Genomic DNA, 16,663 nt, shown 5'->3' with positions numbered 1-16,663 from the left:
CATGGATAGTTTCGCAACAGGGTTAAAAATTATTGACTCATTTAATAAGCAAACATATTCTCTCGCGTTTCAGTATCTTTGCTAACAGTAACATTGCATATTTATATGTGTAGCCATTTATCTTTTATGTGCTATGCAATAATTTTATTCAAACGCATCCCGTGTCCGTACAAAATAAATTTCTGTAGTTGTCGGGGCTAGCGTTGTAAAACAAAGTTTTAGTATAACTTGAATCAAGTATTTATGATTGTGTACAATCGAAACCACATTCAAAATCACTTTCAGATTCATATTTACCATGCACAAATGAAAAAACTTACCGCCTTCTTTGTAAAGATCTTTCTCAATTATGACAGTACTCTAATGATTGATTCATCTAAAGGACAGTTTTCTATTCATGTGTCGCCTTGTTCTTGTGCAAACTTGGGTGGGCAGTATTTGCATGATATGGTAAAAAATCGACCGCCTACTTTATTAATGTGTACATTAACGAGTGTAGTGCAAATATTAAGTGTCAAATTGTTTGGAATCTTTCAACATCGTCACTTATTTAAACGACCTAATGTGTATTCCGCAGATGATTCTGTTTCGGTAGTCGGGGGTAACTTCGAACTGGACGAAAACACAAAAAGATACGACCAGACACATAGTATTGATCACACGGGGATTGACATATATGAGCTGTTAATGCTTTAGGATAATCAAGTTCTAAACTTTGTTTCGCTTTTTTACACAACAAAAACTCCGAAACAAAATTAATTTCATGTAACATCAGGTCGTCTTTCCTCGTTTGACGTCATCATGAGATAAACCTGGGTACGAGGTTGATCATGAGATCAGTGATGAGAACGGTCTGACATTGATCATGCTTTATCTTCTTCATGTAGAAAACTTGTTTCAACATCAGAATCATGAATTGGAATAAGATTTATTTGCTGATTTCTGTCTTAACAATCAAATCTATAAATACACTATTGATTAATAGATATAATTATATCATCGTTATGTATATTTGCATTCATTAAACGGTTAATTAAATCAATGTCCTTTTAGAAAAAAAGACACTCTCGTCGATTGGTAAATTAATTATATTATCTATCATTTCGAATCAGAAACCCTCGTCGTATTCTTCTTATACACGCAATTGCATTCGTCATGATTGTCCCGTAAATTCTTCACTGATAATCTTCGTTTTTATGCATGGCGTGTACGAACAATAATCACTTGTTAGGATTTACAAAATTAAAATATAAAATACAATTGAAATATTTACATAATAAGGAACGTTCTAATATGTACAGAGTCTATTACTTTAATGGTCGATTATGTAAACACACAGAGACGCTGGAGTCTGGACGACAGGGGGAGAGGCGGGGATGCACGTTTTAAACATCAAATTTTGCTGGTGTTCATTGTGAAAACCTCGTCGTCTTTCGAGGATGAATTGATCTCTTTGTAGGGCGTCACGGCACGCATGTTTCGTCCCGAGCCGTACAGCGGATTTTCAACCATCAAGCCTTCGTTATCATAGCCCAGGTCATCCGTTCTTGACATTCGTCTCCTGAAATGAACAGCCGCTGTACTCAGAATGCTCTGTCAGTCGTAACACGTCAATGATTCGTCAACTCTCTTACCTTATCAGTTCGTCAATATTCAAAGTCAATTCAGCGCGGTTGAACTCTCGAGTGAAACCATCCATCAATTCAATTGGGGTCTCGTATGTTGGTGACGCCGGAGACGTTGTCGTGGTTTGCTTTTTCTTCAAACTAAAACAAACAATAAAAGAAGATATTTCAAATACGAAATATTAATATAAAATCCAAACGCGAGCTTTATTTTGATTTAAAACGCGTATTTATGTATGAAATGTATGTAATAAAAAATATATTCATTAATCATCTTAATTGGAACACGAAATATGGGAAGCTTACCTTACATAAACAACAATTACAGTGGTTACAATTAACACCACGAAAAGCACTCCGAATAATGCACCATAGAGAGTTGCATCCGAGACGTCGCGTCGGCGGGCGCCTTCTGACTCTAATTCTAATTTGAAACAGATGTTAAAAATTGAAATAGATTGGTAGAAACGCACATTTTTACATTTCCACAGCATCTTTACGCTCGTAAATCGTGCTAGTTATGACAAGCACGATGACCATTTGGAAAAGAAACAAATACTAAAAATAGACGCGCATCCTGTGGTTTTATGAGAGCGTACAGACATACCAATCATATCAGAGATGCTTCGTCTTCATTCCAAAGAAATCTTAAAAGGTCAGCAAATCTGACGATTTGACGTTAAGACCGAATTTAAAATATTGTTTCATATGGCGAATATCAAGAACACAAATTGTCTGCATATTTTCGCAATTAGTTTTACTTTGTACACGCTCACTACTTTAAAAGATAAAAAAATGGAAATAAAAAAATACGACATACTTTCCGGAGCCACAAAATGGCATAGGTCATACGTGGCTGAAAGGTTTGAACACAACAGACGTTTTTCCTTGTTGGCATTGCAACCTGTTTTAATCTGTTGAACTTTCTGATCGGTACTTTCACAACCTTCCAGACATTTCGTATCCTTCCATCCATGTGGACAACTGGCAAGATTTTCTTTGCTTCCTTCAGTTTTACAATAATACAATCCTGCGTTTGGTGTCTTTGAGATACTTTCTGAAATACCAATCAGAGTACAGTTGATATTGCAATTCTCCCCGTACCAGTCCTTGGCACACATCTTCTCTCCGTTAACACAGCGATATCGACCACCCTCTTTGGTCAAATGTGAAGACTCGTCACAGAACCTCGAGCAATTCTTACCATGCCAGTTTCTTAAACAGATTTTATCTCCACGATTGTCACATTTGTATCTCACATCGCTGTTGTTACAGAACTTTGAACAGTTAACACCGTACCAATTTCTCATGCAAACCTTGTCACCGTCAACGTTACATTTGAATCTTTTATCCGTGTTGTTACAGAACTTTGAACAATCAACACCATACCAATTTCTCATGCAAACTTTGTCACCGTCAACGTTACATTTGAATTTTTTATCGTTGTTGTTACAGAACTTTGAACAGTTAACACCATACCAATTTCTTAAACACACTTTTGACCCCTTATCGTCGCATTTATAATTCACAGCGCTGTTGTTACAATAGTCTGTGCAATTTTTTCCATACCAGTGTTGTAAACATACGCGATTTCCAATGCTGTCGCATAAATAATTTCCAGCGTGGGTATCCGTCCGGTTACTGACGCAAAACGTTGCGCAGTCCTTGCCAAACCAGTTTTTGAAGCAGGTTCTTTTCCCTTCTTCGTCGCAAGTGTAAGCTGATGAGCTTTTATCACAGTATGTTGTACAGTTTTCACCAAACCAGTTTGGAAGACATCCCTTTTGACCAGTCTTGGAACATTTGTAGTGTCCTGCAGGTGGATCACTTGGTTTGACACAAGTTTTGAGACAATTTTCACCAAACCACTTTGGAAGACATTTTTTATTTCCTTCATCACAAGTGTAGTGACCTGTGCTGTTGTCTCGAGCCACACAAGGAGCAAGGCATCCAGTAATCTTGCACTTTAACCTAGTTGATACCTCCAGTGTCCAATTATCTGTACTTATATCGTATACTTTATATTGTTCTAATCGTGGTATAATTACAGTTGCCTCACCAAGAGTTGTGGTGTTGGTTGGATCTGTTGTTTCACATAATGTTGTTGATGATGTGGGAATTGTCCAGACAACTACACTCAGTTCACTGTTGTCCTGAAATTTCCAGTACGAGGAAATAATTAATATTTTTAATATATTTCACAAAATTCTGGCTCATTTCAGGCATAGAACATTTCATGTGGCGAATCGAATGCACACGAATATAAACAAATACCTTAGCTCATTTCAAGCGTAACTTACATAAGGTTCAGGTCTAAAACAGGCCTAAAAATCCTCAAATCACATCATCTCGAACTCTGGACAAGAAAAACTATTTGCTGGTTCATTGGAATCACTGAATTGTGTGTTGCGATTTGCAAAGATGAAAGCATGAGTCTTATCTTATTTTTATCATAAACAGTGACACTTCAGAAGTGCACTACTCACCTCCCAATCAGAAAATGAAAATGTTGGGATGGTGTCGTAGGCCCAGGGATTATAAACGTCCTCTGTAAGTTGTATCCAGGCTCTATCCTTTGTGTTTGCTGTCGTGTTGAGGTTACAACGTGGAAAACCAGAAGGCGATGTCGTCACACACAGCTTGAGACATCGATATCTGACACCGACACCTTTTACATGCTCTGTATAACTCCTTAGATCAACCAAGAACGTTCCCTGACTGTTGGTAACCTAAAAAAAGGACTGGCATTATTCCAAGTAGAAATATGGAATGCCAGGCGCGCCAAATTTGAAGTTCTAAATGAAATTTCACATTCTGGATTTGTTTCGTAGACGGTTTTCTTTTTCTTCCCTTAATTTTGACACACCGTCATGCGCACTTGGCACTTCAAGACCCTGAATGATTACACCAATACGCCATCAGCCGTGGCATGCTGTTTATGTGATTCTTAAATAGTCTACTCGTTTTCTCTGCAAACACTTCCTCAAAAAATTCTAAGCATACAGTTGTTAATTGATGAATAGGTCAGATAGCATCAGAGACTTAATCTAACATTTCTGTTCTGTGGGAGGTATTCGTTCCTCGGTCGTACAATTATGAGACACAGTGACGTACTACATGAGTACATCTCGTTTGATGGAAGAGAACGTCTTGAGAAAGACCGGCACATTGAATGCTGCTAAAACATTCAGTAATAAATAAACACTGTTGTTTTCAACATTTGTAACTTGAAGTGAGATAAAGCTATCGCTAAGGTATGCGAAGAACGAGGACCTTAAGCTATTTTTTGTGCTAAATTAAGCTAGAACACACATGGAGCGTTGACTTTGTATATAACTATATATCGTGCTCAGTTTGATAAACTTGAAGAGTTGCCATACCTACAACAAACATTAGACACAAAAAGAAATCAAAGATTGTGATTGGGCTGAAGCGACTTAATCATTTTAAATTTGCAATCGCCTTTATTCGACAAGGAGATTTTTGATGAGTTGGTGCCGTTTTTTCATTTGAAAAATGTCTCATCTCTTGTAGGGAAGCTTTTCAGGCACTTAGGACTAAAGTCTTAAAGGATTTTCACATACGCATGCATGTAGACACAGGGGATATTTGAAATCTTTCAAAATGTCACTTATTGGCCCTCAAAACTTGAACAAAGACACGTAAAATGACACACAAGACCAAAAGCTTTCATTTTAATTTATAAGTTTAAGTAGGAAAGGTCGAAAGGAAACACCTTGGTTGAATTTCTGATATATCTTTAACTAACAAGAAGGGGGAGGGGGAATTCACAGCTACCTACACTAGCGTGAGCAAGGATTTGGCTGAAATCTAATGGAATTATCTCGCTGTAAAAACAATAATTTCCGTAACTTGTTTAATCAATATCCTTTAAGCCTACGATCCTAGAAAGTTTGAGGACTTCTCCGAGGCCTTCAGAAATGTCTTCAGGGCATTAACAATACTACATTACCCATCGTGGTAGACATTTATATACAGGGTGTCTCAATTAAAAACAAAATCACCACTTTAACGTGTCATGATGAATTACATATTGAGTCCCACGATTTAATTCTTACATGCATGGCAAAAGAGAGGAGTTATTTGGCTTTCTAACCGAATGTCATTTTTATGTCATGATGGCTAGAAATAACCCAAAAATTGTATTTTAAATATCGTTAGTCGAAAACCACTCCATTTTTCCTCATCGCTAAGAATGAATATAGATAATCTATTTGGCGCACACGCGCATCAAAACTCGATAAATTCAAATGTACTTCGTTTAACTTCCAATCAGGCAAATTTGATTTCAAGAGGAAGGCACATGTGGGTATCTGACGTTTGATTGTGCTTGTTTCTTACTCTGCACTTTGAACTTGTCCCAGTTGCGGCGAGTACTTGTTCAGTAAAGACCGAAGGCGAAGTATACAGAGTCAAGACTACTTCGCTGGCAATTCCTGTGCGGTATGACATTATTTTTGGGGGGTGCTGTGACGTTCCTAGTTCGAGAATCAGTGAAATCAAATACAGCCTTCTTAGAGGAAAAGGAGAACTTTGGCTTGAATTGTGAAAGCTCTCATCACATTTTCTTGATCTTCAGTCCACCCACCCATCCATCCACCCACAACAAAGCAAGCAATTCTCAAGACACTACTTAGCCGGCAACTACACGTTCGTGCATGGTACATATGAACACGTACTTGCATGTAGTTCTCGAAAAAACTGGTCTGCGCGCGTAATCAAATTTTTCTACACCTCATTTGTCAAGCTAGACAGGTTTTTTTCAGAATTCTTTTCCTGATCCGACAAAGATGTCAAAAATACTCAAAAACAGACGGTTAATGTTTAGCTTTCGAGCGCTGACCCGACACTGGGCGACTGACCATCTGCGCGATACTTTTTACTTTGTGATAAATGACTCTCTGATTGACCTGAAACGCTCTCTGTGGGGAAGTTGGTGGTTTAATATTTATGTAAGCAAATGAATGAGGTTTTACGCGGGCAGATTTATCTTTTAAACGTTTTTTTTTTGTAAAAAAACCATCCCTAGAACATTCTTGAAAGAAATGGAAGGCAGGATACTATAAGTGTAGATTTTAAGTGTTCCTTCAGCAACATCCTTGTGACCAAAGGCCGAGGTTGATTTTGGCGTGAACGTATTTTCCCCACTCAAATTTCCGGAGAAGTCTGGTGGTCAAGGTTAATGATGGTATAACGCAATTAAAAACTGTTTTACCCTCGCCGGCGACAAAACCTTGGCCGAGACCATCTTTCCAGCCTTCTAAACAGGTTGTTCGTATTAGCGCGCGAGGATTTTATTTCTGTGAATTAGAAATTACAACACTGTCTGTGGCATAGTTTTATTCAGGATGACGACAGCGGCATCGTTATATATCGACAACATTCCTAGTCTCTTTCGTATTTTGATTTGTTTGAAATATACAATTTTGTTTATAATTTCAGTGCAGTTAATTAAGTAAAAACCGCCGGAGTAAATGAAACCAAATTATGGTGTTCATTTTTTTTGTGGTTGTATATGTAAGGTCGATTGATACCATAACCCGACTGTTGGTGGCATTTATGCAACAATTCCTAGTATTTCTAACATCATGAGGTCTCAGTATGAATCGTTCTATAGTCGATAGCTGCTTTCACTACGCTTTGAGCATCACAATGCTGCCCATTGATAAGCGCTTGTGCCGGATGTACACTTCTGTCTGTTGCGTTTCATTAATACACGAACGATGCTTATAAAACGGGAAAATACATGCAGTAGCATAGTTTTAACGACATCGTAACCAGGCCTAGAATGCAATCGACGCGCATCATTTCATCACTAGTTAACTGTTTATAATCAAGCATATTATTGCGTTTTAATACACTATAATACACTATATAATGATGCTTGTAATTGATATAATGGTTATAATATACAATTATCACAATTACTCTTTAAGATATATTGCCTTTATTGGTATGGTTACGAAATTATCCCGGACACTAATGCGCCACCATGTGATCTAATGATCGTAGCCTTTTCGTGTTCGAATTTGAAAAACGCGCAAATTAAACGCCAAAGACAATCTCAACAACAGGCAGAATATATGTTTTTTCATATTACCAAAAAATAGACGTATAGCACAGCTCAGATTCGATACGAAACTGAACTTAGAATGAAGGGATGGTTTGAAATGGTTAAAAGAAGCAGCTGCAATCTTTGCTTGTACCATTGCGTTTTAGGCGTAAACACATGTTGTTGTTCACTGAGGTACTACCTCGGGTATAGACTTATATTTGAGTTTAAACCTACCTTTAAAGCACTAAATAAGAATATCACGAACGAGATGAGATGAATGAAATCAAATTTTGCCATCTTTCAAAGATGTTGTCCACACAAATGTGCCAGCGCTTGTTATAGCTACACGCCTTCGGTCAATATGCGTGCTATGTCTGTACCGTATGGCGGCGATCCACGAACTAATTTTAAGGTTGCAACTCTACTGATTTTGGCTACGTGCCCTTAGGGTTGACGTCGTGTATATCGTTTTACAACAACAAGAGTCACGCAACTATGGATAACGTAAAGCATAAAGCGATCACATTACACAATACCTCATTGCGTATATGGCAAGTTAATCCCTTTTAATAACCGTTTTTATTGCGCTTGTAACCCCCCCGCACCTCCCCTACCACCCCCCTCCCATATGACGTCATAAACCCCAGTTGGGGACAACTCGAAATTCGCAGTGATCATGCAGAGGTTGATTTTTCTGAGTTAATTTTTTGCTCAACGTGTTTGCTGTGCGGCTGGTAAACAACCTAGTGTCGTGTCAAAAGACTTCGAGGCTGACCGTGCTCTCCGTCCCCCGGCCTTGACACACACAAATTAAGTTCCTACAAGTTAACCTGCTTTCCGCCCGTTCGAGTTCTTATTTGTTCCGCGGTGATTCGTAATTACGAGGAGTCAACAACCAGCTAAAAATTGGCCAATTAAGTTATAATAATGTTTACATTTCACGCTTTATCCCACCTTTTTTAGCAATCCTTTAATCTCAATATTTTGTCGTTAGCCTCAATTTATTTGCAAAACAATTCGACTAGCTAAATCAATTATGAGCAGAGAAGATTCAGCCGCGATTCAGTCCTAAAACAGTATTTGAAGCGAATGAGGTTTTTATGGCAAGTTGAGATATGGCAAATTTAATAAACATCACTTGAACGGGTTGCACTAGAATATTATGGCAATTAGGGTCTTTTCCATCAATTTTTTTCTACAATGTGCTTGGACTCTTTCAAAATGACCATTGACGATTTACTAATCCGGGTGACGCGTTACAAGATATATTATTTCATATTAAGGATTAAGTATTGAGATTTAGATAAATATAATAACATATAGTCCTAATTAATTGTACGTTGAGTTACAAATAACAATTAAAAATAGTTTGTAACACATCATGACTGGTTAAAGCGTCGTTCAGTATCAATTATTTTTGCACCGCATATCCTAAATCCCACTCTTGTACACGTTCAAACATGTTAAATAACGTGGCTAAGATGTTATTTAGGAGGCAGAACTGGTGGGTGGATGAACAAGAACAGCTGTGACCCTTGCAAAAAATATCTTCCTAATATGATCGAGTTTTGCAATTGGTTTTTTGTAACTGAATAGTGATGAGTGTTTATGATTTGTTCAGTTTTGAAAATCAATTTCTATATTTCAATGCGTTTTATTGCTTTCATCAACCAAGATTAAAACTTGTTCGTATGAGCAGGTATCCAACAGCGCTATTGCCTTTTACCGGGAAGGTAAAATAGGAAAAAAAATGCCCGCATCACAACCAAACGATCTCCGGGAATATTCCGCCTGGCGGAAGCCCCTGTTAATTAAGTTGAGCTTCCGTGGTTTCTGCGCAATACTCTCTGGTATTCATCAATACAAAGAAACTTCCCTTCCTCCCCCTTTTTTCACAGCGTCTGGCCTCTCGGATTTGATAATAGTGAGTTTAATATTCACCAAATCTACGACGCAGACGTGAAATAAAACTGCTCTAATTTCCACAGTCTCCCAACAGGAATGAAAATTATAGACTCTTTTCGATAAACGAAGTCAAAACCGAATGTGAAACAAATTAAAACTGGTTTCCTCACGTGCAATAGTAGCAGTTTTCATGTCACAACCGTGTCGCAGATTTGGTGCATCTTAAACTCGCTAATTCCTTCATATGTCTGTCGTGAAATGAAAGAAATCCTGTTTCGAAAATCGTATTAAAAGCGTAACTTCAGAGTTCAGTCTGCAATATTAAACTTCAAGATGTTTCCTGGATAGTCTGTCAGCGCGTTAAATTACGTAAATTAAAGCGGAACTTATTCACCATGTTTGCGTTATCGAAACCACGGTGTTGAAACCACTGTAAAACGAGTGATCTTCGGTTGAGTGTTTTGTACGGTAATATTTCTTGCAGTTCAACCAAGACTGTGGGTAAACACAATATCTGCATGGGCTGTGGCTGTAGGTAAAGATAATGTTATCCTATAGAGTCTCTTCCTTGATTATGAATGTTAGTATTATAAGATTGAAGATTGTAGTCCAGGTAATTAAACGCTTTATTTCTAAGCTCTTACTGAAGATGTAGACCAGAAAAACTCTTTATTTCTAAGCTCAGTCTACGTCTTCCAACTGCATCAAGCCGATGTTAAATTGAGCATAAAATAAGCCTCATGTTATCCTGCACCTTGCTCCACAGTAATTTCTACGGCCTTAAGGGCATTTGTGTATATATTCCAGTCGACTTATGGTAAACACATTAATTCAGTTAATATTTGAACTTTTGCAAGTTTTACCATGTAGAACACCCTAGGGGATTAATATGTGTTTAGACTAGTTTTTTAGTTCTAAGAATCTGACTGTCATCAGATCAGCTTTTTTTCATGTGTGTTCCAGAGAAATGGTATCTGCAGGTATTTCCGGTCTCGTTTTATTATTTTATAGAAGTAATACAACTGCAGAGATGTTTTTCCTAACCCTCGTGGTGCAATGAAACAAAATATCAGCCATCTCAGTTTTCATCGATATTTCATTGGGAAAAATGCATTATTCCAGTTCGTCTTTACTGTAAAATTTAAACTGAATTTGCATAGTTAAAAAACCTAAATAATTTAACGTGGTTCTCTCTTGGAACTGATTCGTATCCGCACATCTTTAACAAGGTCAAAACTCAACAGGAGCATTTTAAATTAAAAACAAACTTGAAAGACAACAGGAGGACAACCTCTGTCAGCTGCGAGGTGCTATAAGGAACTTTTGTTTGCAATTATTCGTTCGTTTATTTGTGATCGGGGATTAAAAGTCGGTAACCAGGAAGACACTGAAGAATCAACGAGATTAACCAAAGATCTTCAGTAAATAATCAGTGTTACTTTATAGCATGCACAAAAGAATTAGGTCTAAGCTTCTTTAGCGATTGCTAATTAATAGGAATGTTATATATGTAATTGTCGTGAATAAAAATCATTGTTGAAGTTTTTTCCGTAATGGTAACATTCACATATAATAATAACTAGTTTACTGGTCGAGACTGATTGGGAGGATTAAGGAACGTTTTGAAAGGCCCCAGCTAGCTTTGTTTTGCAATCAGTTTCTGCAATGCTTAGCACTATCAAAAGTCAAAGATACAAGACTTTCGGCTTAGCATTTTTCATAATAAATATCTGGTGACGGTAGTTAGACCAACATTTCCATCATTGACATCAAGGTGAATGTGTTGAAAGGGGTCAAAGAGGATTTCAAAACAATCTAGGGGTGGGTGTAGGCATCAGGCTTGCGAAATGTGTTGATTTGAAATCATACATGATGTGATGCTTTAAGTATATCTGTTGAAATGATGATTTATTGAAAGCATTAATTTAGCAGGAACAATAGAGGTGACAGCGTTCTCGTTGGAACGTGTCTTTTCCTATGCGGTTACTACAAACATGCAGTGCTGATTAGCTGAGTCATTGTCAAAACTTATTGTGTTAATAGTGGCCGGAATCATTGGTGTCCAGTTGTCTGGCTACCCTGGTATCATTGTTGGTTGGTTGGAGGAAACCTTCTGTTTGTCCAATGCAATCCTACGTTGATCATATTTGATGATATCCAGCCAAAGCGTCCCATGACCGATGTGCAAAACTCATCTGTACTTTTTTTAAGACCATTAGACGAAAATTAAGCCTCTTATAAAGTTATGTCCTCTTCCATATTTCAAAAAACAAAATTTGCAAGGAGCTCTCTTTTGCCCCGTTTCGATCAACCCACAGCCTTGAAGCTAAGCTAGGATCTTTGTTCTATTTTATGTCCGGGATTACGGCAACTTGTGCAAGTCGACGACGTTATTTTTTGCATTGTCAAGCAATATGACGTCTTCTCCCTTTAACTACTTAAGATACTGTTGAAATATAAGCAAAGCCTTCAAATATTTGTCCTCTAAAGAAGTAAAGCTGTCTCAGAGCTGCAAAGCTTATTACAGATGCCTTGCAGTTTTTCCATTACAATATTTTCATGCCATGTCCGTATATGTCTTTTGTCTGTCCGTGGTTGGATCCAGGAGCCGGTTGTATCAAGCCCGTTTAGCTTAAACGGTGGTTAAGTTCAAAATAGAAATCAAGTCTATCGTTTTTAACCTTGATACAAAGATACTGTTTACAAATACATATTCAGTGCATGATATTCAAGTTGACTTATTCAAGAGAGATGTAAGAGTGTTATTTAATTTTGACTTATCCACCGTTTAAGCTAAACGGGCTTGATACAACTGGCCCCAGAAGTGTAAAATGAGACAAGTTCAGTATATTTCTTATTTTTATTTTCAAAAACAAATCTTTAAATTACAGATTAGCTCAGAGTCATACATCCATAGCTAGATATGTTTTGCATAAAACTTTACAAAATTCCAGGTTTCAACACAGTGTTTTTTTAGTTATTATGATAGAACTTCAGTGGTCGTCATGGCCTGGGTTGTAGTATTCTGAATAAGAGAGATATTGGTGTAGGTTAGTTGGTGGTCACTGGTCTGAAAAACCTGGACGGTGCACAAACATGAAGGGGGGGGGGTCAGATGAAAGTCAACTTGAGAAATGGAGAGGGGGGGGATTAAAATGATGATATACGTTGAATTCTATCAATGGTTTTTTTTGCTGTGGAAACAAATCTGCTATATTTCAGTAGTGGAATTGGGGAAACTCTCAGATGAAAGATTGATAACTTACTAGAGTTTGCTTTTGTTTCTTCTGAAATAAAAAAGAAAACAAAATGTTAGTTAGCTTTTTCCAATATCAACCATCAAACCTCACCCTAACGAACCAACCTGATATTGGTATTTTCCATATAAGGTAGCCAGTAACAGAGAATGCAATACCAAATGCCCATATGGGTTTTAGAAATGGTACCATTGCCTTGGCATTTTTGGTGACTTGTTGAACTAGGACCATTGCTAATGATACTAAAACAGCCTCAACTAAACAACAGCAATTATAAAATTAAAAACAATAGATAACGGCACTTGTATAAACCGATGTGCAAAAGTATAATATGTATTCAGAGAAATACAAATATTTCACTGCAAATTTTAGGCATACAGGAGGTCGCTTTGTCAAAACTTGGATATATATAATGGTCTTATCAATGTCAATATTCACTGTGGGTAAAATTGAGTAAAGAATATGCAATTTAGAGCGAATACATACCAATTTTTCAGTTGAATTTCTCAATATATCTGAAGAAATAAGTCCTATAAGGCCAAGGTATTTCAGTGTTTCCACGTCTGAGAGGTTGAGAATCTTCCTGCTGCTTTCTGGAGTTACTATACCTGGAAAGATTTCAGATTTGGGCTTTATCTAAGTGCGAATGGTAAACTATTTCGGACTAATGAGCTTTCTTGAATGGCACTCGTTACGTAGCGTTTAAATTTCATTAATGTAGATCTTAAAACGGCATGAAAAACGATAAAATGTAAAACATAATTGCTTGGAGGGAAATGAAAGGAAATTGTTAAGACCGGGAAGAATATCGATACAGAGTGATGGAAGTACGAGAAAACAATATGGCCGCTGAAAACGTGCTTTTCCAGCAAGGAGCGGAGGCAAAGATATATTCATCCACTCTTGTTTCTAAGCCAGTTATCGTGAAAGAAAGATTTAAGAAAGAATACAGGCATCCAGTCCTAGATGGGAAACTCACACATCGCCGCACGTCGCAAGAGGTTCGGTCAATGGCAAGATGCAGAAAAGCAGGAATCTCAACTCCTGTAGTTTATTTCGTCGATTATATTTCGCATAAAATATACATGGAGAACGTTCTGAATGCAGTGCCGGTTAAAGACGTTATTAACCGCAAGCTTGGGCAAGCCTCAGAGGAAGATACGCAGATAGACTTGGATATATTAGCTCAAAAGTTGGGCGCAATGTTGGGCAAGATGCATGCAGTAGATGTGATTCACGGTGATTTAACCACATCAAATATGTTGCTACGTGCAGGGGAAGATATCGTTCTCATCGACTTCGGTTTGAGTTATATATCTTCACTCGTTGAGGACAAGGGTGTTGATTTGTACGTGTTAGAACGAGCGTTGCTCAGTAGTCATCCTAATACCGAGCTATTTTTTGACGAGGTTTTAAAGAGTTACGCTAACTCATACGAGAGTGCAGAAAAGGCGGAAGAGGTTCTAAAGAAGTTGGATGAAGTTCAACTGCGAGGACGGAAAAGGGTCATGGTCGGTTGAACTTTTCACCAGGACAGACTTTTTGTAGATGGTTTATGATTACCAATGAAGCATTGCCTTTGTCGTTAATTAATGTTGTATCAAATTAGACTGTTTTACAAGCTAGCTAAAAGTTCTAGGAGGATTCGAAGTGACATGAAAATATGTCCACAAACACCTTGAATTATCTTTTTATTTCATATTCTGAAATAGTAAATTTCTTATAAATTAACATAATCACATCTATGTTTGGATCCCATTTGAATTCTGCACTTTAAGTAAAAAAAGATTTCATTCTGAATCAATATAGTTTATCTCAGGGAGTATGTTCTTATTAAAGTCTTGACTGGACACCACCACCCACCACAATGTTCTCTCCGGTAATGTAAGAAGCATCATCAGACGATAAAAAAGATACAATACCAGCACATTCCTCTGCTCTGCCCATTCTAGAGGAAGATGATATTTTAAAACATTAGGGAAGCTGTATTCATGGAGTAACAGTGATTTAAATAAACATTTACATGCTACATCACTGTTTATGATCAAACCTTTTCAATGGATTTCCTTGCTTTAATTCCTCTTGTATGGATTCATTTCCCCACAACTATAAAAAGGTAATTTTAAATTTCTAAACCCATGTGAGACAATAGTAAACTGTGTTCTTTTTAGATGAGATGTATTGGTTATTAATGCACAGGACGTTGCCTTCTGCTTTTTCAAGTGCTGTTCTCAAATCAATAATTTAAAAAAAATCTCTAAAGATCTCTAAGATTTTTTAACACCTACCGCTTTGCTAAAATTTGTCTTTATAATCCCTGGTGCAATGCAGTTTACTCGAATACCATCAGGCCCCAATTCATTTGCCAAAACCTTGGTCAAACTCAAAAGAGCAGTTTTGCTAATTGAGTACACACCCAATGCCTAGATTGAAAATATTTCACTTTTTAAAAAAAAAGTGTGCAAAAGAGTGTTGTTTAATATTAAATTTTGATTACTGGAAATGGTGCAAAGCCAGCAATGGAAGACACCAATGTTATTGCTCCTTTGATCCTTCAAAAAATAGACAGGAAACAGCATTAGGTCATGACTAGACAGAAATTGTTTTGGCTGCAACAGTAATATTAAAAGGCAAATACTTTTGCTCTTTCATGTGAGGGACAACTTCCTTTATTAGTAAGAATGTGGCTTTAACATTTGTGTCGAAAATCTGAAAGAAAAAATTATAAGAAAGGCAAAAATGAAAATATCTAATTGGTATCTGGACTTAAAGCAGTTAAATATGTTGAAGATGAAGTGATGAAGTGTTAATAATGTCGCTCACTTTGTCCCAGGCCTCTTCTGTTGCCTAAGAGAAAAGAAATATCTTGAGGAACAAATGAAAGAAAAAGTTTGGATTATTTTTAATATTTTTTAAAAGAAACCAAGAGCCTTGGCTTGCTAGCTGGCCTTGGCGCATGTTCCAGTCAGATCATTGGACATATCATACAAAATGGACTTACATCCAAAGTATTGCCAATTATTGGATTCGTTGCAGCATTTGATACCAAAATATCAATTTTCCCGTACTTTTCTAATGTCTAAACATAAAATATCATCACACAAGTAAAAACATAATTACATATATGTGGACAAAAGACTGATGGTACTGAGGAATACCTTGTTAACTAAATTCTTGCGGTCATCTTTTTTACCAACATGACAAACCATACCAAACACATCAAGGCCTTCGTTCTCAAGTTTCTTGCATGCTTCATCAACTTTGTTTTGTCTTCGACTACTAACAACCACCTTGGCACCATCATGGCCCAGACGACGAGCAATTTCAAAACCAATTCTAATGTAACATTAGATGAATAACTTCGATATAAGAACAGCCTTCCTTTTCAAATTATTTTTAAACAGTAAAACACTAAAAGTCTAAAACTGTGTCTTCTATAATTCCTACCACGGTACCACCCTTGGTATAAATCAGGAGGGGTGTAGTTCAACCTTGCATCCAGGGGGGTGAAGGCAACCTTGCGACGGCCGACCGGAGATATTAAAGTTTATTTAAAAACAAATTGATTGACGACTTATGTAGACATATGACATAAAAAAATTATTTACAAGTATGTACCCTTCTGAAGAAGCAGTGACAATGGCCACTTTTCCAGAATGAGTGGAAGAACTTCTCGTGAATCTTGCGGCCATTTTGTACGCTTGCCGAGCAGTTTGACCAATCATTACACTGCTAATTAACCAATCAAAACGCTGCTTCTAGCGGTAACCAAGTTCGGTAAACTCGGGGTCTTGCGCAAT

At 37.2% G+C, this 16,663-nt stretch overlaps 3 protein-coding genes and 1 long non-coding RNA gene across 4 annotated transcripts; 1 reads left to right on the top strand and 3 right to left on the bottom strand.

The window, feature by feature from the left end:
- Window positions 1–940: 940 nt before the first annotated feature.
- Window positions 941–8,117, bottom strand: LOC114532741 (protein jagged-1b-like). Its single transcript, XM_028554320.1, has 6 exons — window positions 7,936–8,117; window positions 4,112–4,354; window positions 2,446–3,778; window positions 1,932–2,049; window positions 1,635–1,766; window positions 941–1,561 (listed from the first exon to the last, which is right to left on the bottom strand). The coding sequence occupies exons 1-6, from the start codon at window positions 7,996–7,998 to the stop codon at window positions 1,393–1,395; spliced, it is 2,058 nt and encodes a 685-aa protein (XP_028410121.1). The 5' UTR covers window positions 7,999–8,117; the 3' UTR covers window positions 941–1,392.
- A 4,464-nt stretch (window positions 8,118–12,581) lies between these two features.
- Window positions 12,582–13,421, bottom strand: LOC114532793. The gene is made up of 4 exons (XR_003687979.1): window positions 13,350–13,421; window positions 12,971–13,120; window positions 12,873–12,893; window positions 12,582–12,631 (listed from the first exon to the last, which is right to left on the bottom strand). It is a non-coding gene; the product is annotated as an uncharacterized LOC114532793 (long non-coding RNA).
- A 284-nt stretch (window positions 13,422–13,705) lies between these two features.
- Window positions 13,706–14,629, top strand: LOC114532702 (EKC/KEOPS complex subunit Tp53rk-like). The gene has a single exon (XM_028554268.1). It carries the CDS (start codon window positions 13,706–13,708, stop codon window positions 14,381–14,383), a length of 678 nt encoding a protein of 225 aa, XP_028410069.1. The 3' UTR covers window positions 14,384–14,629.
- A 14-nt stretch (window positions 14,630–14,643) lies between these two features.
- Window positions 14,644–16,661, bottom strand: LOC114532701 (dehydrogenase/reductase SDR family member 4-like). Its single transcript, XM_028554266.1, has 9 exons — window positions 16,482–16,661; window positions 16,022–16,199; window positions 15,865–15,942; window positions 15,687–15,710; window positions 15,502–15,572; window positions 15,361–15,415; window positions 15,152–15,286; window positions 14,914–14,969; window positions 14,644–14,811 (listed from the first exon to the last, which is right to left on the bottom strand). The coding sequence occupies exons 1-9, from the start codon at window positions 16,586–16,588 to the stop codon at window positions 14,697–14,699; spliced, it is 819 nt and encodes a 272-aa protein (XP_028410067.1). The 5' UTR covers window positions 16,589–16,661; the 3' UTR covers window positions 14,644–14,696.
- Window positions 16,662–16,663: the final 2 nt, after the last annotated feature.

This window comes from Dendronephthya gigantea, unplaced genomic scaffold (genome assembly GCF_004324835.1).
Source record: "Dendronephthya gigantea isolate DGI-Jeju-01 unplaced genomic scaffold, DenGig_1.0 000080F, whole genome shotgun sequence".
Taxonomy (NCBI): domain Eukaryota; kingdom Metazoa; phylum Cnidaria; class Anthozoa; order Malacalcyonacea; family Nephtheidae; genus Dendronephthya; species Dendronephthya gigantea.
This window is presented reverse-complemented; position numbering and strand designations above follow the sequence as displayed.

What these genes read in the sequence shown, in the direction of transcription:
- LOC114532741 (XM_028554320.1), bottom strand. Translation starts at nt 7,998, where the DNA reads ATGGCAAAATTTGATTTCATTCATCTCATCTCGTTCGTGATATTCTTA. An exon ending in GTAATTGTTGTTTATGTAAG is followed by an intron (nt 1,767 to 1,931) that starts GTAAGCTTCCCA and finishes TGTTTGTTTTAG; the next exon opens with TTTGAAGAAAAAGCAAACCA. An exon ending in AATATTGACGAACTGATAAG is followed by an intron (nt 1,562 to 1,634) that starts GTAAGAGAGTTG and finishes TGTTCATTTCAG; the next exon opens with GAGACGAATGTCAAGAACGG.
- LOC114532701 (XM_028554266.1), bottom strand. Translation starts at nt 16,588, where the DNA reads ATGATTGGTCAAACTGCTCGGCAAGCGTACAAAATGGCCGCAAGATTC. An exon ending in GTCACTGCTTCTTCAGAAGG is followed by an intron (nt 16,200 to 16,481) that starts GTACATACTTGT and finishes ATGTTACATTAG; the next exon opens with AATTGGTTTTGAAATTGCTC. An exon ending in CTGGCTTTGCACCATTTCCA is followed by an intron (nt 15,287 to 15,360) that starts GTAATCAAAATT and finishes TTTTCAATCTAG; the next exon opens with GCATTGGGTGTGTACTCAAT.
- LOC114532702 (XM_028554268.1), top strand. Translation starts at nt 13,706, where the DNA reads ATGGCCGCTGAAAACGTGCTTTTCCAGCAAGGAGCGGAGGCAAAGATA.